The sequence below is a fragment of the Meleagris gallopavo genome, chromosome Z (genome assembly GCF_905368555.1).
Source record: "Meleagris gallopavo chromosome Z, MGAL_WU_HG_1.1, whole genome shotgun sequence".
In the NCBI taxonomy this organism is placed as follows: Eukaryota; Metazoa; Chordata; class Aves; order Galliformes; family Phasianidae; genus Meleagris; species Meleagris gallopavo.
Window position 1 is genome coordinate 546641 of NC_139435.1, and position 20313 is coordinate 566953.

At 46.6% G+C, this 20313-nt stretch overlaps 2 protein-coding genes and 1 long non-coding RNA gene across 3 annotated transcripts in view; 2 read left to right on the forward strand and 1 right to left on the reverse strand.

Annotated features, from left to right (window-relative positions):
• Window positions 1-12525, forward strand: NARS1 (asparaginyl-tRNA synthetase 1). The gene is made up of 15 exons (XM_085212637.1): window positions 1-138; window positions 1655-1737; window positions 1899-1964; window positions 2072-2164; window positions 2685-2774; window positions 3490-3568; window positions 4597-4667; window positions 5194-5280; window positions 6440-6661; window positions 7040-7239; window positions 7657-7792; window positions 8800-8913; window positions 9717-9848; window positions 10370-10501; window positions 11109-12525. The coding sequence occupies exons 1-15, from the start codon at window positions 96-98 to the stop codon at window positions 11238-11240; spliced, it is 1680 nt and encodes a 559-aa protein (XP_085068763.1). The 5' UTR covers window positions 1-95; the 3' UTR covers window positions 11241-12525.
• Window positions 11702-16699, reverse strand: LOC146542097 (uncharacterized). The gene is made up of 2 exons (XR_014880287.1): window positions 16557-16699; window positions 11702-15346 (listed from the first exon to the last, which is right to left on the reverse strand). It is a non-coding gene; the product is annotated as an uncharacterized LOC146542097 (long non-coding RNA).
• The window catches only part of FECH (ferrochelatase), a 14522-nt gene continuing 9796 nt past the window's right edge, over window positions 15588-20313 (forward strand). Inside the window, exons 1-4 of the mRNA XM_085212642.1 lie at window positions 15588-15705; window positions 16650-16749; window positions 17877-17996; window positions 18358-18506. Coding sequence (XP_085068768.1) covers window positions 15657-15705; window positions 16650-16749; window positions 17877-17996; window positions 18358-18506 — 418 coding nt within the window. The 5' untranslated portion in view covers window positions 15588-15656. The remainder of the gene's footprint in view (window positions 15706-16649; window positions 16750-17876; window positions 17997-18357; window positions 18507-20313) is intronic.

Below are 20313 nucleotides of genomic sequence, written 5' to 3' on the forward strand. Positions count from 1 at the left end.
GTGGGCGGGGATTTCCGGGAGCGGGGCTGACGCGAGCGGCGGCGCTTTGGCGCAGAGCGACGGAAGCGCGGTGCGGCTAATTCCGGTCGGCGGCCATGGCGGGGGAGGTGATCGGCAGGACGGCGGCTCTGGCGCTGGGTGAGGCGGCGGGGTGGTCGGGGAGGTTGGGGCGGTCAGGCACTCAGCAGAAGATGGCGGCGGCCGCCTGGAGCTGGGGTCGCGGGGCTTCCCGGTGGATTGGGCCGCGGGTGCCCGTCTGGGCAGGCCCCGAGCACGCGGAGCGATGGGTCGGCACGGCGCCCCTGGGCGCGGCCTGGCCTTGGCGTGTGGAGAATTCGGCTCTTGGAAGGGAAAACTGTTTCAGCTGCGCCAAACACGGTGACTTTGTGTGGGGCGCAGCGGAACCCTGCCGGCGGCTGTGTCATGGCAGCGTGTCACGCACGCAGCTCAGGTTTTTTCAGTCTAAAATTATTCTGCGGCGTTTAAGTAAGAAGAAAACAGACAAGAGCTGAGCAAATAATGCGTTTCTCTCCAACGCAGGACTTCTAATGCGGATTTTGGCAATTCACGGAGAACAAAGAACAGAGCATATGTCTGTGGATGACTATCTATGCTCAGCTATCTATCTCTATATCTGCACACGCATAGGTACAGCTGTAGCTGTGTGCATAAAACGCAGGTATATATAGAAGGCCTTGGTGTGCATTGATCTCTGCAAACTGAAATCAAACCATGGAACCTTGGACACAAGGGTTCACTCTGCTCTGCCCACATGATACCCCATCTGCTGTACTGCATCCAGATCTGGAGCCCCCAGTGCAAGAAAGACAGAGAGCTGTTGGAGAGGGTCCAGAGGAGAGCCACAGAGATGATCAGGGGACTGGAGCACCTCCTCTACAAAGAGAGGCTGAGGGAGCTGGGCTTGTTCAGCCTGGAGAAAAGAAGGCTGCGGGGTGACCTCATTGCAGCCTTTCAGTACCTAAAGGGAGCCTACAGACAGGAGGGGAGTCAGCTCTTTGAAAGGGGAGATAACTGCAGGGCAAGGGGAAATGGTTTGAAGTCGAGGGAGGGAAGATTGAGTTTGGATGTCAGGGGGAAATTCTTTACAGAGAGAGTGGTGAGGTGCTGGAACAGCTGCCCAGAGAGGCTGTGGATGCCCCGTCCATCCCTGGAGGTGTTCAAGGCCAGGTTGGATGGGGCCCTGGGCAGCCTGGGTTGGTCTTAAATGTGGAGGTTGGTGGCCCTGGATGTGGTAGGGGGTTGGAGCTTCATGATCCTTGAGATCCCTTCCAACTTGGGCCATTCTGTGATTCACACTGCAGCAGTTCGCGTGTGGGCAGGGCTGTGCCTGCAGGGCTGTGGGCCGCACAGGTTTTACTCTCTGGTGTTTGCTGGCAGAAGAAGGGAGGTTTTTCTGTCTCTTTGGTGATGCAGTTGTTAGCTGTGTGTGAGCCATATTCTGGCCTGAGCTGTCCGAGCTTTCTCAGTTTGTTCCTGCCTGCCTGAAAGTTAGTTAGCTGTAAGGAAGGCAGAAGGCAGCTCCATCGGACTCGATGTGCATTCCTGGGTGTGTCTGGTTTTCTCTTGTGCTTTGTTATTGCTGATTTTTTGGTTTTTCCTTGAGTAACTGCCTGATATTCATGATGTGTTACAGAAGAGTTGTATGTTTCTGAACGAGAGGGCAATGATTCCACCGGTGATGGAACGCAGAAGAAACCATTCAAAACTGTTCTAAAGGTAAGTGCAGCAAATGCATTCTTTTAAGCTGTCTGAGCTTTTTCAGCTCTGACCAAAAGGGTCAGAGCTGCGTTGCCTGCTTAGTCTCTCTAACAGAATTACTTTAGTTCACTTGCAGCACCACTGATTAATTTTTTTTTTTTCACTCCTCACATTTTTAGGCTTTGATGACAGCAGGAAAGGAACCATTTCCTACTATTTATGTGGATTCACAGAAGGAAAATGAAGTACTGTAACGTTTGAGCTTCCTAATATAAATTGTTTTAAAGTTTCTTTGCATGAAGAGCCACAGTTGTAACTTTCTGTCTTCTGCTGTCTGCTTGGATTGATCTAGAGATGGGCCATTATTTCAAAGTCACAGATGAAAAACGTCAAAAAACTGTGGCACAGGGAACAAATGAAGAATGAGGCGAAGGAGAAGAAAGAGGTAGGTTGCGAGTGGTGCCAAGTTGGAGGAAGTAGCTTGTTTAGGGAGTAGATTTAGTAGCTTGTAGTAGCAATGGTAATGGGAGGAGGGTTGGACAAGATGATCTTGTAGGTCCTTTCCAACCTTGTGATTCTACGATTCTATGATTTAAGCATGCTACCTTTCCTTTACAAAAACACTGGATGTCATTAGTGTTGTTCTCCCCATCCCATAAACATTTAGTTTGTTCTTCACCTTTATCATTGCTATACCTATGTTATTTACAGCTTGTCCTTGTTTAGACAGGGGCAAGCAAATGAGTGAAACTGAGTGAGCTTTGAGTTGTCACCATCTATTCGGTTTAAGCTTTCTGGGAAAAACGAGAAATGCTGCTGTGCAATGTTTCTCATTCTGGCCTTGAAATAGGGGCAGGCCTATGCACCCACATTTTACAATATCAGTATCTGTAAGTGTAGATTACAATGCTTACTTACAAAACCTGGTCACAATTACTTAGTATTTTCTTTTTTATCTCAACTAGGCAGAAGATCTGTTGAGAAGAGAGAAGAACCTGGAGGAAGCCAAGAAAGTTATTATCAAGAACGATCCCAGTCTTCCAGAACCAAAATGTGTGAGTAAGATATGGGATGCTTGGTACATGGCTCTGTTTCAGCATGTTGTCTGCACAAAGGTTGGTTCTCTGCTCTGTAGTTCTGGCATCTGCTGGAGGCCACTGTTGGGTTCTTGTCCCTAAACGTCATTTTATTTTTCTGGTTACTGGTGTATTCCAGTATACAGACAGTCTTTCCCACACACCCAATGGGTGTCTGAACCATTTTGATTCATGCATCAGGCTATTTTGTGTCAGTATCTGCTGGCAGAGGCCATATTTCTGTTTAGATTAGTTTTGCTTTGGCTGGCTATTGTAGTGGAGAGTGATGAAACACTGCTGATCAGAGGACATAATTTAAGTCACCGAGGCATGGAAAACAGTTCCTGTTTGGCTATTTGTAGATTCCTGCTGCTTTTGGGGATTTGGTGCCTCAGCTACTCATCTGGGTATACCTCTGCCAGGTCCATGTTTTGGTGCCTTCTGCTTCTTTTCTACCTGGTCTCAACTATTGAAGGTCTTCAGAAATTAATCCAGAGAGATATACTCACACTTCAGACTGCAGGAGAAGGTGTTTGAGGCACCCTTTCTAAATTTTCTGCTGATTTAGTTGCATCTGTGATGGCAGTTCCTGTTTTGGGGAGGGAAATGTCACACACATACTTAAAGTAATTGTGTAGAAAACTCCATCTAAATGGTGAGTTGTGTTCCTCTATTTCTGTTCCTTGTTTTACAGGTAAAGATTGGTGCTCTGGAGGCTTACAGAGGCCAGAGAGTAAAGATTTTTGGCTGGATTCATAGATTACGTAGGCAAGGTAAGCCACAAGCTCTTGTAAGGTGCCAAACCTTTGCAGAGAGGTGGAACAAATTTAGTAGCCATCAGAACTCGCATTGAATGAAACAATGCTTACTCTTAAGTTTTCAGACTGTCACTCATGTGGCCTTGTTGGTATATCACACCAATCAGTCCAACATTGACAAATTCTGCATATTGTCTGAGGATGGAGATATTTCTTAGTCAAAAATTTTTGAGATGTTGGATTTGGAGCTCTGTCTTACAACATTTCTTAAAAGACTTGTTTTGTTTTTTAATTTAATCCTACAGACTAAGGAGTTAACTAGCACCTGCTCACATGAATAACAAAAGAGAATTTTCTTTAAAGCTAAGTAAAGTGGCATAAATTCTTTTACAAGCATAATGAGTAAAACTTGTTTTCAGAATGATTGGTGCTCTTGTTTGCAAGGTGACATTTGCTGAGAAGTGACAGACTTGTGCACAACTTTCTAGTACAAACTAAAAACTGTAGGCTGCTTATGCAAAAAAAAAAAAAAAAAAAAGCCCCTTAAGGGTATGACAGAGCTGATACCATTCACAGATGGTATTTTTTCACATTATCACTCAAGGTGTTGACCAAGCAGATACACACCTGGATATCTCAGGCATTTTCCAGAAAGTCAATCTTTGGGTCAGAGGCTGCTGCGGGGAAGTGGATGACCAGGGTGACATCACTTCAGGTGTAGCTTGGGCCTTTGTGTACAGCATTACAGTTAAACAGACTTGTGGTTCTCTCTGGACCATAAAAGTATGACAAGACAGTGCAATCCCAGCTGTGCTGAGCTTGGAGCATGCTTTTCTCTTGCTATTTCTATAACTGAGCTAATACTTCAGTGTTTTCTTGGAACATGTTTGTGGTTTTTCTTTAATAGAAGAATATAATCATGGTCCTTCTGCAATAATCTGCACATCAGTGGGTAATGTTTTTTTGGACTTGGATCTTTTCAGATGGATCAGTGAATACATCTGAGTCTCCCTATTTTTTTTTTTTTTCCTCTTTTTGACCAGGAAAAAATTTGATGTTCATTGTTTTGAGAGATGGCACGGGTTTTCTTCAGTGTGTCCTTTCAGATGCATTGGTAAGTTACATTCATAGAATCACAGAGTGGCTTGGATTAGAAGGGACCTCAAGGATCATGAAGATCCAACCCCCTGCCACATCCAGGGCCACCAACCTCCCCATTTAAGACCAACCCAGGCTGCCCAGGGCCCCATCCAACCTGGCCTTGAACACCTCCAGGGATGGACGGGGCATCCACAGCCTCTCTGGGCAGCTGTTCCAGCACCTCACCACTCTCTGAGTAAAGAACTTCCCCCGACATCTTCCCTCCCTCAACTTCAAACCATTTCCCCTTGTCCTGCTATAATCTCCCCTTTCCAAGAGTTGACTCCCCTCCTGTTTATGATTGAATTCTGTTATTAAATAATTGATGTTCTTCTAAGTCTACTGATTAAATTATGTTATTGTTAAGTGGTATCTCCTGACACTAGAGAGTTGGTTTTTTTGTCAGTGTGAGAGTTAGCTATCTTGTCTGTGATTTCAAGAAATCCTGTGGGAAATCTGAAAATTAGGAATTAACTGTGTCTCTTTCTCTGTCTCTGTAGTGTCAGTGTTACAACGGGCTCCTTCTCTCTACAGAGAGTAGTGTTGCAGTGTATGGCACGCTGAACCTTGTTCCTGAAGGCAAGCAGGTAGGTGATCTGGATGGCGCTCTGTTCTGGTTCTCCTCTTCAACATTTTTTCATTTTTCAGACAGGAGGAAAAGCAAAGGTGGAAACATTGAATGATTTCAGGATGAATTTGGTTTAGGAAAAAAAAGAAAAGAAAAAACAACAACTTGCCAAAGCTACTGCTGTGTTTGCCTGTCAGAAATTAGCACAGTCTTCTTTCCTTCCAGGCGTTTACAACAATGATGTCTAAAATTAAATGCAGGTGAACAGGGATCAAATACATTTTTAAAACAGTTTTCGTGCATTTTATAATTCTAAGCTACTCATTTTTTTTATTACTGCTTGTGATGTTATATACCCTGAAAGCATTTTGGTTTTTTTTCTGTCTTCTCACAGCAATGTAATGCTTTTAGTGCAGAGATCCACCAAATTTATAAAAATTGTTGGTCTTGAAATGAAAAAAGATGCCATTTTGTCAGGCAGAAAGCCTGCAGTGACCCACACGGTGGAGCTGCTGAGAGCAGCGCTGAGCCCTGGGGTCTGCTTGCTGGATAGCAGCAAACAGCATAGGGGAAAGTGGCCAGCATGAAAACTGCTCTTTTCATGTTGTGGTGAAGTGCTGACTTGTGAAAACCATTTGGCCCATCTTGGAGATCTGATGTGAGGTCAGGCTGCCAACTGTCTTGTCCACGTGTGTTTGTGAACGTCTCCGAAGAAGATTGCGATGTCAACAAGGTCCATTCTCCAGGATTTCACCAAACTTTGTTACAGCCAGTTGAAATCTCCTGTCCCACAACTTGAGATATTTGCCCCATTTTCCTCTGTAACCACTCATTAATTAGTTGAAGGTAGTAAGAAATTTTCCTTTGTCTAGCTTTCTGTTCTTCCAGATGAATAAACATAGCTGTCTGTGATGCATTACACTTAATGCATCTGGAGGCTTCTACTTATCTGTCAGTAGTACTCAATCCCATTCACGTTAAGTCTGAGACTTGTGGTGGGTTCCAAATGGCATTTGCAAGGGTGATATGATCAGATTACTAAACAGTCACTTTGATACCACTATGCTTAGAAGGATTTTAGTATGTTTTGTTTCAACTGCATTGCTGTCTCTACCACAGTGCCAGACGGAAGCAAAAAATGCACTCCTGAAAGTTTTGTTTCTCTTTCAAATTGTCAGGCTCCAGGAGGCCACGAGCTGAACTGTGACTACTGGGAGCTTATTGGTCTGGCCCCAGCAGGAGGGGCTGACAATCTCCTCAATGAGGATTCAGAGGTTGATGTGCAGCTTAACAACAGACATATGATGATTCGAGGCGAGAATATGTCCAAAATCTTCAAGGTGCGCTCCATGGTGGTACAGGCCTTCAGGGATCATTTCTTTGCCAATGGATATTATGAAGTAAGTATATTTGCCCTTCTTGGCAAGTGACTGCTTTAAGCTCCTTACTCTAAGGCAATTTTTTTTCTGGAAAGCCCTTACAGACTTCCCCATTAACCTGAAATGGAGAGAAAAAGGTCATTTCATAGGGAGCCATGATGTGATTGCTTTCATAGACATAGATCTCAAAGGTGTATGGACACTTCTGAGGTGTATAAATGTTACAAGATGATTCACAAACGGCATGAATACCTCTTTGTGGGGTGCTGAAGAATATCAGAATGAAGTGCTTGTATGCATACATAACAGACTTCTGTAGATGGTATTCTGGAAGGGTGTGCCTTACGTCACTGCCGTAATGCATTGTCATCATTGTCCTTAATTCTTTGTCTTTTACAGGTCACACCACCAACGTTAGTCCAGACACAGGTGGAAGGAGGTTCAACTCTGTTCAAGCTGGATTATTTTGGTGAAGAGGCCTACTTAACACAGTCATCCCAGCTCTACCTGGAGACCTGCATTCCAGCACTAGGAGACGTCTTCTGTATTGCTCAGTCCTACAGAGCTGAGCAATCCAGGACACGCAGACACTTGGCAGAGTATGAAGAGAATTGTACTTTGTTATTTATGCATGCGTGAATTTCTAAATTGGGGGAGTAGCAGGTGGCTGGATGATAGAATGCACAGTGAGAAGGCAGCAGAATGCAAACGTGAAACAGCTGAGCAAAAGTATATTTGGGGGTAACTCCTGCTATCAGTGAATGTCCAGCTGGTTGTTGATTCAGTGATTGAGGATTTGGTCAAAGCAGAGCTGATGCATTTGTAGGAAACTTTGTCTTTTTAGAATGCACAGTTCATACTGTTGGTTTTTTTTTGTTTGATTTTCTTCGCAGAGTAGAAGTGGGAGAGCTGAAAAGGGGGACTAAAGTGGTTTTTGTGTATTTTCTTACAAGATTTTTTTCATAGCTAAAAATCTGTTGTGTGTGTTTATGTAACATCATGACCTGATGTTTCAGATATACTCATATTGAAGCTGAATGCCCTTTTATAAGTTTTGAAGACTTGCTGAACCGTTTGGAGAGCTTAGTTTGTGATGTAGTTGACAGAGTCTTGACATCACCTGCATCAGGCTTATTGCTTGACCTCAACCCGGTAAGCGAGCAGTGGTGTGGGAGCCATGAGTAGGCACAGTCTGGTCTTTACCTTTCCTGGTCACCCTGCTCACCTAGGAGAGACAGGGCATGGCAGTGGGCTCTGCTTATATAAGAGGAATTTAAAGTGACATCAAAGAGTGAAAATGCTGCAAGGCTGGCAATGACTATTCCAGGAGCTGGGGACTGAGGGGAAAGAATTTACATGGCTGATATGTTCCAGGAACCAGCAGTGTGCTGGTATTTATTGTGTACAGTACCAGTGGAATAAAAACCTCTATCCTAAAGCTCATAATAATGTTCAGCTGGTACTCGCAGGTCACACACAAGTGAACAATGAAATTCTGCTGTTGAACTTTTATCCTGGAAGATGAAGCTTTGTAAGGCTGTCTTCATTTGTTAGAGACCCTTTGTCTTCCTGCTGCCTTTGCAAGGAAAGTTGGTACTCTCTTAAAGCCATCTTATCTCTTGTCACCAGCTTTCCTTTCAGAGCACATGTGCTCTCATCCCTGACATTTTTGACCTATTTTCCTGATAAACACTGGGAGGTTCCATTTTAAATTTGATCACAGATGAGCAGGAGATGTGAAGAGTAACCCACCCTATGAACTTCCCACAAGAGCAAATTCTGCACCAGTTCAGTGCGCAGGGAAGCAAAAGTGCTTTTTTGTGGCCCTGGTTTTGGAAGCCCTGCAAACTGCACTGTTTGCAAAATCAGTGTTTGTGATGAATGCAGACAGAAAGAAAGCAGCTTTGAAAATGCTTCCTGCCCTCCCTCTCCTGCTGACTTTTTCAGCATCTGTTCTGTGAGAGGCGCTGGACTTGGAAGATGCTTTTGTTTGGTTCTAGTTTTTCAGTACTTCCAAGCTTTTAAGTAGTAACTTTTTGATGCATGACATAGAGTATTGTGTGTGCTCTGACTGAGGATGTGGACTTGTTGATCAACTGGAAAGATAAATCTTAGAATGCCACACTCCTAAGTGTTGGGATCTCTACTCCTGTTTACAGAACTTCAAGCCCCCAAAACGTCCTTTCCGACGAATGAACTATGCTGAGGCAATTGAGTGGCTAAAGGAACATGATGTGAAAAAGGATGATGGTACCTACTATGAGTTTGGGGAAGTAAGTCTTTCTGAGGCTCTTCAGAAATTGAAAACGAAATCCCTCAGCTGCATGCTGAAGGTGTATAAATCCCTTGGAGAACAGTGTTTGGACCATGATGCCCTTGTGTTTACTGTTTCTGTGTGAATCTTTGTGTATTGCTTGGAATGATAAAGAGTGAAATTCTCATCCTGTTTATAATGAGTTTTGCTGTAAACCTTCGAGAGGCCTTTTATCTGGAGAGGATTTTATCTGGACTGTTTTGTTGTAGTGCACTCGCATTGAGGAATGTAAATTTGGAGGGGGAGTTGGGTTCCATGTAATGCCTTTGGACCCTAGAATCGAAACGTGAGTTTTCCTTCCCGAACCTGTGGATGTGGTGCACAGCACTGGGTGGCCCTGCAGGGGCAGGTGGGGTACCCCAGCCAGTCTGAGGTTTTTGTTCTTAAAGCCCATGGAAAACAGTTTCAGGGAGGAAAAAAATTAAGCTGTTCAGTTGTTAGCTGTGCCCAATTTTCTGTGTGGATTATTGGGTAGAGTTGAGTTTTATTGAACAGATTTACAGGTGTTTTTTTTTTTTTGAGATCTGTATGTTTTTTAGAGAGATATATATATATATAATCTCTAAATTTAGATATATATGTATACAGTTTCTTGAGATTTTCCTGAGATATTTGTTTTAAAAATATATGTACATCAGGATGAATGCTTCAATATTTGTGGTCTCAAAGTGTCTTCTTCCATTTCCTCCCTGATATGTTGTGGGTCTTGAGGTTTTAGAGTGTTTTTGGTTTTAAATATTAATAGAGCTTTTTTAACCTTAGGATATTCCTGAAGCTCCTGAGAGATTCATGACAGACACCATCAATGAGCCAATTTTGCTGTGCCGATTTCCTGCAGAGATCAAGTCCTTCTACATGCAGCGCTGTCACGATGATTCCCGGCTTACAGAATCTGTAAGTTCACTTTTTACATAGTGTTGCTTTCTAAATAGAGTGGGGATATCTACTTGAATGAGTACTACAGGAAAACTTCGGTGAGTTCATACCAGAATTTGTTCTGGGCATCTCCTGGTGTGACTTTGTTGGTGCTACAGAAATAAGTGAAACAACACTGAAGTGTTTAAATGTCAAGACATCACTACGAGCTTACTTTTCATTGCCTTTTGGTTGGCGACTCCTTATAGGTTGTACTGTCTGAAAACTAGCTGTCTGGCAGCCAGGAGGAGTGGTAGATGTTAGGAGAGCTACTGCTTTTGTAGTTCAGCAATTCAGTGTCACCAGGAGTATAAAAGATTAAGTCGGGGAACACAGTGAGTTGATTCCTGCCATCAGTAAATTGAGTCTGGAAGAAATTGCCTTTCTTCTGCTTTGGAGACTTGAAATTGCATAGGAAAATGTATTGTCTTTTAAGTTTGAGCTGTCTTTCCTGCATGTTCTGAAGTTGTAACAGTATGGTCTCCTGTTGTATCTTGTAGGTTGATGTGTTGATGCCTAATGTTGGTGAAATTGTTGGAGGCTCTATGCGTATCTGGGACAGTGAGGAGCTACTGGAGGGCTACAAGAGAGAAGGCATTGATCCCACGCCATATTACTGGTACACTGATCAGGTATGTAGAACAGGTTCAATGTGCTGCTTGTCATTTTCTTAAACCACTTTTAAGATGATGCAGTCTAAATTGGAAAGATTTTTTTTGTGGCCAAAAGCAGATAGTCACTTAACCAAGGCCAAAATGCTATGGATAATAATTTGCATTCTGTTAAAATTGCTTTTCTTTGCTGAAATGGATGCTGCTCATGTCAGACTGCCTTCACTGAACTGTGCTTTGCAGGTACATTGCTTATGTAGTGTCTTCCATACTGTGCTACGTTTCTGAAGCCCTTGTATTTGCATAAAGGCACACTGGTCTTTTCAGACTCTAGTAGTTTTATCTCATTTAATGAGAGGAGAAAAGAATGAGGTTGGAAAAATGTCATTACGACTTCCTCCTTCCATTTTCCTCTGCTAGTCCTTACTTTGCCCCAGGAAATTCAGGAACTGAACACAGATATCTTGCCTGAGAAGAGCATCATCTGTATTCCTCCTCACTCATGCAGAAGGTGGTGTTGGAAGGGTTTTTGCTTTAATGTTTGGGGCTTTTTGGCTTTGGTGGTATCACTGCAGCTGAGGCATAAATAACAAGCAAATGTTTAATCTCTGTGTTTTTAATTTCACAGAGAAAATACGGTACGTGTCCTCATGGTGGGTATGGTTTGGGATTGGAGCGATTCCTGACCTGGATTCTGGATAGGCACCACATCCGAGATGTCTGTCTGTACCCTCGCTTTGTCCAGCGCTGCAAACCATAGCCATCCTGATGATAAACTCCTAAGAAATCAAGGAACTGATGCTTGGGAATGAATGATAAGCTCTGCTTAACCTGTCTGAGAACAAGACTTTTGGCACCCTGTTGTTCATACATTCACTAAATTGGCGTGTGAAAAGTAAAACTTAAACTTTTTTTTTTTTTTTGAAGTAAAATGCTACTGATTAACTGGAAGAAGGCCTAGAAAAAAAAGAATGTTAGATGCATTTGTCAACATAAAAACAAATCTTGGTAAGGTGGCGTTTAAAAAACAAGATACGCTTCTGCTTTTAATTTCTGTGCTTTATTTAAAAAAAGAAACACACAGGGCATCTAATTGTTTTTAGACTTTTCTTTTCTCTTGTCTTTTCTTATTGGAGAAACTGGGGATTCAAGCTTTTCAAATTCCTAAATCCTGACCTCTGAGAATGATTTGAAGATATTTCTAAATAGATTAATGAAGTGTTTTAAAAAAAAAAAAAAAAAAAAAGGGGGGGATAATTAAGTGGTGTATTTGTTTTATTATCTCTTAATGCTTTTAATGGAAATTCTGTTTGAGATTGTTCGGTTGCAAAGTATGTAGTACTGAGCACTAAATTCCACTGCAAAAGGCTTCTGTTCTTTCCAAACTGTGTATTGGTTAGAAATGATAAGACTCGCTGTGAGGTTTGCTTTCCTACCTTTCCTGATTCCTGTGGACGGAGTGCTGCGGTGGGACCACATGCACCCAACGTGGGCTGAGTTACAGGAGGAGAGGACATGTTCTTGGAGAGCTGTCCACGGACAGTGGACAGTGCCTTTGAAATTAAGGTTATTTCACCCATCAAACAAGAAACTGGTAACTTTGAAATGTAATTGGATTTCAGCATTGTGCACTGTTACTGTCCTCTCCTGATCACTGTAATTCAAGCACTGCTTTCTCACTTGATGCTAGGGGATGTTTTGAGTGTAGAACAGTTCTGTGTTTCCTTGCTAGCTCAGTTCACTCTTGTGCTACTGCATCTTAGCAGATTATAGCTGTAACCAAGCTACCAAATAGAATTAATTAAATATTTAATGTATTGAGTCATCTGTACGCTTTTTAGCCATGAATAATATGAGTCCTTGTACTAGGGGAAAAAAATCAGTAGGTGCATCATTGGCTAACTGCACCAAACTTTATCTGGATTTGCCATTCATGCTGAGCTATGCGATATCCATATTTTTGTAATAAAAGGCTTTTTTCTTCATCTTGCATGCTATTATGTAATCTGGTTTAAATCAGCAACCAATAAATTATGGCAGCACAAGTTGGTGTGCAGGACAGCAGTTCTTGATCTGTAACGTCTGCTTATTTCCATGTGCTTGGCCTTTACAGCTTACTTGTTTAATATGTTCTCCCCTGGCATAGACAGTATCTCCATGAGGAAGAACAGAATTAAACTTTCAAAATATAGAACTATACAATGCTTAGAGTTGGAAGGGACTCTAAAGGTCATCTAGTCCAACTCCCCTGCAATGCACAGGGACACCACAGCTCCATCAGGTTGCCCAGAGCATGATCCAGCCTGGCCTTGAATGTCTCCAGGGACGGGGCATCCACCACATCCCTGAGCAACTGTGCCAGTGCCTCACAGCCCTCACTGTAAGACTTTTTCCTTATATCTAATCTAAATCTCCCCTCTTCAAGCTTGAAGCCATTTCTTCCCTTGTTCTATCACCACAGATCCTGCTAAAGTCTGTCCTTTCCTGCAGCTCCCCTTTAGATACCGAAGGCTGCAATCAGGTCACCTCGCAGCCTTCTCTCCGTGCTGCACAGCCCCAGCTCTCAGCCTATCCTCATAGGAGAGATGTTCCAGCTCTGGGTCATCTTTGTGGCCCTTCACTGGACACACTCCAACAGCTCCATGTCTCTCCCACAGCATATCTATGTTCTAAAGTGGGGGGTGGGGGAAGTGTTGTTTTTTGGTTTTTTTTTTTGGGGGGGGAGGGTTTAAGCTAAATAACTGTTAATTTAGATTGACACCAGCCAGTGCAACTGAAAGCAACGTGGCCATTTGCAGAGCTGCTGTGCTGGGGTTTCCTGGGGATCACAGTGGCCCTGTGGCCTGCAGGTTGCCTCTTTTGAGTGGAGAATTCAAAGGTGCAGGATGAAACAAGCATGGATAACAACCAGGATGGTTCTTATCTGCATCTCTTTGAGTTCATACTCCTAACTGGTTTTCCCAGTCCTACTGTGGCCTAGAGAAAGAAAGACAGCAGATTGTAAGAGCTGCTTCTTACACAGCGCCGTGCTTCAGCTGTTCCTCACATTTGCCCTACTTCTCTTTTTGTACATATATTTTTAATGTGTTTGTTGTCTGGACTTAGAAATTAAGGGATTATTTTAAATACCTACACAGGTGTAGTCAGCCATTAATTTCCTGATATTTGGGGTACTGTTGCATAGGTGCTAATTATATAAAGTAGAAGAAGAAGGGGATGATGAACTAGCTTGATTGCAACAAGACAACAGATTTCTAGCTCCTAAATGACATAGGAAATGCACTGGCAGCAAGCTATGGGAAGAGTCCACCCTTATCCAAATGCTGGCCATGATACCAGATGGTAATCGCTCCCTTTGGGCTTGTGTTGTTCGTGGGGTTGGGATGTTGGGTTTTTTGCTTTTGTTGTTTAATTCTTATTTTTGTTTTCACTGTTGGTGTTTTTTTTTGTTTGCATTTACATCTGCTGCTGTGCTGAGATGCTTGGGAAGCTTCTGTAATTCAGAATATGTAGAAATTTATGAACATATTAGTATTTTTTATTATATATATATATATAATATATACTGTCCAGTATATATTATTTATATATATATATACTGTCCAAACTCTTGCAGTGGTAAGGAGGGAAGAGAGAGAAAAGATATCTCTTGTTGGTATATTGCCATCCTCTCCTCTCGGCCCAGAAGGGTGAGCTGCTTTGTCAAGGTTAAAAGCACCACGTCAGGGAGGAAGGATGGAGGACTTGGAGGGAGCTCATGGAAGAGGCAGATCAGATAAGGAGCTTAGAAGGGGGCTGAGATGAAAAGCCATGGAGTCAACTGTAACTGAGTGTGCTGCACAGTTCCATAATCTGCTCGTGGTGCAGAAGCAGGGCTGGGTAGGCCCAGGCATAGGGCAGAGTACAGAATTCAGCAAAACCCCATTCAGAGAGTCCTGCAGGAGAGGGTTAGGAGGAGCTGTGGCTGCAGCTGGAGCACAGCCCGTGGGGACGTGGCAGTGCTGAAGCGCTGCTTCAGAACAAGTCTTGCCCCAAGTTAATGCTGGCTCTTTGTTCCTGACTCAGCATCCAGGTGTCATTCAGGTCTCTGTTCTTTAAGGAAAAAATCAGAGGCTGAAAAATGGTAAAAGCTGCTTTCTGTCCCTTCAGCTGTGGCTGTGCAGTGTGTCTTTTTTTGTTGTTGTTTTAATTGTGTTGAGTTTGTTACTTTCTCTGTTGATGATCTTGTTGATCATATTGATGATGATCTTGTGAGTTTCTAGCAGCTCTCCAGAAAGCCAGCTTTCAGGCTCTCCAGCAGAAAAACTTTGTTTTTAAGCTCTTACTGGGGGCTAATTTAATCACATTTGTTGTTCTGTTGCTTCTGCTGTTATGTGGCTAGCGGCACACCTTGGTCCTTCACATCTGACTTCATTTTTTGGTAACGCAAGCACTCATTTTTGGGTAACAAAAGCACTCATTTTTTGCTAACACGAGCACTCATGTTGTTTGCACTCATGGGTAACATCAATTAGGTGCTGGGGAAAGCACACAGCAGCTGCCAGGGAAGAGCAGCAGCTTCATGCCGGCTTCTCTACAATGCCTCATCAAGTTCACATCCCTTGAGTGTTGTGGCCACTACTGAGAGCACTCCAGGTGCTTGCAATACAATAGCGCTTAATTTTACATTATCAGAAGGAGTAAACAGAGCCTCCACGCTGATTCACCCTCATGCTTTCTTTCATTTCTCCTCGAGGTATTCCTGCACAGACTGACGGCTGGACGGGGGAACCAACCTCGGCCCCACGACCCTCCCGCACTCGCAGCTCTGAGATCACCGTCGCGTTCCTTTGTTCTCGCCAAAGTCGGACCCGAGCTGCCGGGTGTCTGCGAGGGACGGAAGAGAAGCATTAAAGTTCTGCATTACGGGCCTGGGCTGTCGCGCCCGGCACGCTGGGGGAATTCGTTGAGGCGACGGGGAACGCCGGCTTTTCCCGGGAACGGCGACGCGGAAATCGTTTCCCACGAGCGCAGCCGCTGCGCGGCACCGAGCATCCCTCCGGTCCCGCGCGCGGAGCGGAGCCCCGGGGCGGCTCCGGGGGCGGCCCCCGCCGCGGCGGGCGTGCGCCGTGCCCGCGGGTGGGCGGGCGGGGCTGGGCGGAGCGGGCGGCGGCGGCCGGCGGGGCCGTCTGAGGGAATGCACGCGGTCGCCAACATGGCTGCTGCCGGCCGGGCGGCGCGACCCCGTGAGTGCGGCGCGGGCGGCCCGGGGGCGGCGGAGCGCGGCGGGACGGAGCGCGGCGGCGCGATCCCGGCCGCGGAAAGCAGCGCGCGGGGCCGGGAGGCGGCGGGGCGGGCGGCCGCGGCGCGTTACACAACGGAGGAGCCTTTGCGTAACGGCGTCGGCCGCGTCCCCGGGCCGCCGCAGCCCGGGCCGGGCTCTCCGCGCTTGGGTCTCGCGGCCGGCACCGAGCGGCGCGGGCTCTCCTCGGGCTCCGGAGCGCCGTCTGAGCGCGGCCGCATCGCCGCCCGTCCCGTGAACGGGGCTTTGTGCTTTGTCATCTGTGGAAGGAACTCGAGGCGATGTTTCAAACGGACCGCGTGGGGCTGGGCGCTATTTTTGATATCGAGAATTTAACGCTCAGACGGTTCGGACCGGAGCCCGGCGCCCCTCGGCGCCCATCGGCACCGCGCTGACAGCGCCGCCCTCCGCGGCCACGAGTGGTGCCGGGCAGGAGCCGCCCCGCCGCGCTGCGGTCCGGGCGGTGCGCAGCTCGGCGCTGCCGCCGTCGGTGCTGTCAGCGGCGCGTTGCGGGGGGCATTGCTGGGGAGGTTAACGTGGGAGCGGGCGGCAGCCCGGGACGTAGCGTTGTTCCCGCTGCGGGAGATCCGCACCAGTACAGCTCTTACAAAAAATGTGCCGTGGGATGACAAAAAGCGCTTAGCAAACCGCGCTGTGAGCAGCGCGTGGGGAGCGGTCCGCCCAATGGGCAGCGCTGGCACTGAGGAGCGTCGGCTGGGAGCTGCACGTTGTGCACCCAGGTGCTGGGCTGTGTTACCGGACACCCCAGGCCGTGCTGGATGCTTCAGGCCTCACCTGCTGGCTTCCCCATCTCCCCGGGCTCCTGAGCGAGCTCCTGAGTTCCGCCGTGCGGGCTGAGCTCACCGATGTGCCGTTGTCTCTCTGCAGTGGTGGTGGGCGGCAGGCAGCTGGGGGTCCCGCTGCGCTGGAGGGGGCAAGTGGCTGCGGCGGCGCCCAGCACCAAGCTCCAGGCTGAGCCAGAAACACGGTAAGTCTGCCGAGGGCCACAGGTGGCACAGCCACGACCCTGTGCTGTCTGTGGGGTGAGTGGCCCAGCCTGCGTGGTGCAGCTGGTTGCGTAGCAAAAAGAACGGCTGTGGGGATGGGTCTGGCTTGTGTCACTGCTGCTGAATGCCCTGAGCCTCGCTGCCTGCGGGACAAAGACCCGTGTGTTTGTTCTCTGCTGAGTAGAATGAAGCGCAGGTCTGCGGTAAGGCAGTGCAGGAAGCACAGAGCAAACATTGCTGTTCTGGTTTCTGGTTCCTGCCTCCTCATCAATCCTCCTGGAGGAGGACAGCAGAAGCCAAAGTCTCGGCCCACCAGGACAGCCCCAGGCTCGTCGTGTGCCCACCTGGCTTGCCAGACTCTCGGTGCCCGTCTCATGAAAGCCAAAGGCCTCAGAAACTGCAAAGCTGTGCTTGGGAACCCCCATGGAAATGGGGCTGTCGGCCACGTGTTGGCCTCACATACAGCTCATGATGTACAGCCAGGTTTTGCTTCTCTCGCTGCTTTGAGAGCGAGGTGTCCCTTCCCCGGATGGAAGACAAAGCAGTGTTGACACGTGTCCTGCGTTCTGCAGGAGGTGCTGTGTGTTTTGGTCTGCACTGTGGCTGGCATTCAGCTGAGATGACCCCTGGGCAATGCTCTGCCCCTTCCTTTACCACACAGAATCGCAGAATGGCCCGGGTTGGAAGGGACCTCAAGGATCACGAATCTCCAACCCCCTGCCACATGCAGGGCCACCAACCTCCACATTTAAGACCAACCCAGGCTGCCCAGGGCCCCATCCAACCTGGCCTTGAACACCTCCAGGGATGGACGGGGCATCCACAGCCTCTCTGGGCAAGCTGTTCCAGCACCTCACCACTCTCTCTGTAAAGAACTTACCACGACAGCTGAGAGAATCTTCTCTGTACATTTCCAGTTAATCTCAGTGTTTCACAGTGATCATTTGTTCTCAGGCTGCTCATATTTGTTGTTCGCATTTGTTTCATAAGTGTGAACTTTAAATAAGATGTTGCAAAAGATGTGCTGACAGGCAGGCTGACTGTTTCGCAGTTAAAAAAAAAACAAACAGTACATCACTGGGATTTGAAATATCTCTTTCTTCCATAGGAAACCTAAAACAGGAATCCTGATGTTAAACATGGGAGGTCCAGAAAGGCTGGATGATGTACATGACTTCTTACTGCGCCTCTTCCTGGACCGGGACCTCATGACACTTCCAGCACAAAAGTAAGGAATGCTGTGAACTTGTGTGTTACAGTCACTGTTCAGTGCTTGGCTCTGACATTAAACTGTAGTTTAATTTATGTTTGCATTTATTGGGGCTGCTCAATCTTTGGACCTTTTGGTGCAGGGAACGGTGTTGTAATTCTCTGGGAAAAAAGTGTGCCAAGATCAATCTCTTTAGTCTGCAGATTGTGGTTTGCTGTCATCTAGCAGGTTTGGAAGGGTGATGGAATAGAACATTAGACATGCAGTGCTGTTTTGTTTATAAGTTGGGGACATTGCCCACTCTAGCAGATGTGTCTGGAGAAGGGGCTGGGGATGCCAGGGTAGTGACATTAACACGGATCCCTTCTGAATGCTTCAGTAAATTGGCACCGTTCATCGCTAAACGCCGCACACCACGAATTCAGGAGCAGTACAGCAGGATTGGAGGTGGGTCACCTATCAAGAAGTGGACGGCGGTGCAGGGAGAAGGCATGGTGAAACTGCTGGACAGCATGTCTCCTCAGACCGGTACTTCTGCACCCCTCTCTGCTTTCTAACAGCTTCTTTGGCCTGATGTGTTCTAAGTATGAGTCCCTGAAGCAACTTTTGCTTCTCAGCTTTAATCGTGAGTGTAAAGTGTTCTCAGTCCTGCTAGGAAATCACAGTGCAGACGTTCCTATTTTCAGTATACACAAAAACATGGGGTCCACAGACATGCAGGTGTAATTCTGTGCTGTAGTCACTGCTGTGACTGCTGGTGGCTTTGGTTTCAGAGAGCAGCCTGCTGTCAGTGTGCATCCATCCCACTGTAATGCAGTGTAGCACCATGAGCTAACGGCCAGATGTGCACCCATCTTCTCCAGCTGGATCCAGTGCGTACTGTGGTTCAGCTGCCTCCTCTCTGCCCAAAGTGACGAGTTTCAAAGCTGCCCTGGTTATAGCCACCCATGGATTCCTCTAACACATTTCATCTTGCTAACTGCAGCCACTAGAGTTGAACTTCTGGCCTCTGCTCCTTCCTTGTCTTATCAAGAGAGTAGGGCATATAGAGAGTGGTTCAGTGCATCTCAAGCTCACTGTCAGAGAGAGGAGCTCACCTGCCAAAGGCACCCTTATTTCACTCCTTTTGTTGTGGAAAGAAACCTGGATGACTATCATAGACCAAGCACTTAGCTTTCAGATGTCTGAAAACAGGTGACAGGAGTCTCAGCTCGTGCTTTCACAAATGCAAGGTGCAGACTCTACTTGAACTTGAAGAAGTCTGCCCTAGAGAGAAGTGATTGAACCTTGTATGACAGGAAAGGAAAGTGTATTTCATTTGAGTTGATAAGGGGACAAGAAATGGAGTGAAGTTCTCACTCATAAAGAAGGTGGAGGTTTGTGGTTATTTATGAAGATACACAGTGAGAATGATGGTCATTTGGGACAGCAAATGTCTGCACCCACAGAGTAAAACTGTATGTCCATCCTGGCTGTTGATGTTGTGCCAGCCTGAGCTGAAAAGACAGGGGGCTGCATGAGAGGGGGTCAGGAGTCCAGAGCAGTTCTGCAAAGGTGTGGGTCTGTCTTGTGTTCCTCTGAGATTTCTCTCTGGGTTGCTTTAGAGCTCTCGAAACTTGCCTGAATCTGTAACTGCTAATAGTGTCTAGGAGACCTAACAGCAGATAGGCCCCATTTCAGGAGCAAGGAAGAAGAAAAGATAAGGTTTTGTGGTTGAACTCTGCAGGGCTTGGCAGAGGGATAGTGGAGAGCCCCACCTGAGGAGCAGGAGATAAGGCCTAATAGCTTGATGTGGGTAGAAGCAGATAGTACCTTCGCCAGCAATTCTGATCCCCACCCGATCAGGCTGCCTAGGGCCCCTCCGGCCTGGCCTTGGGCACCTCCAGGGTTGGAGAACACACAGCTTCTCTGGGCAGCTGTGTTCAGCTGCTTTTCCCTAAAACTCCCAACAAAGTTGACACACAAGTCACTTTTAACTCACTTGTGGTGGAGTTTGTACAAGTTTAGCTACACTTCAGCATCCATGTCGCAGGATGAGCACAGTGGCTGTACTCTGTATTGTGCCTGACCTCTTGTGGGACAGACAGAGTGAAGCATCGTTGCTGTGACAAGCCGGAAAGGCAGGGCCATAATGGTTGGGCTGCCTGAAATGAGCTATCTGGGGATCACCCCTGTTCATGAAGGCCTTTGCAACATGCTTTTTCTTGAGGCAGCAAGCAGGCTTTGAGAGCAGAAGGAATTAATGAGATCACTGAGCTACCCACTGTGCTCTTCACCAATGTGTCAGCTGCAGAGAATACTTCTCATCCTGCCACTCCAATAGGAGCACTAAACG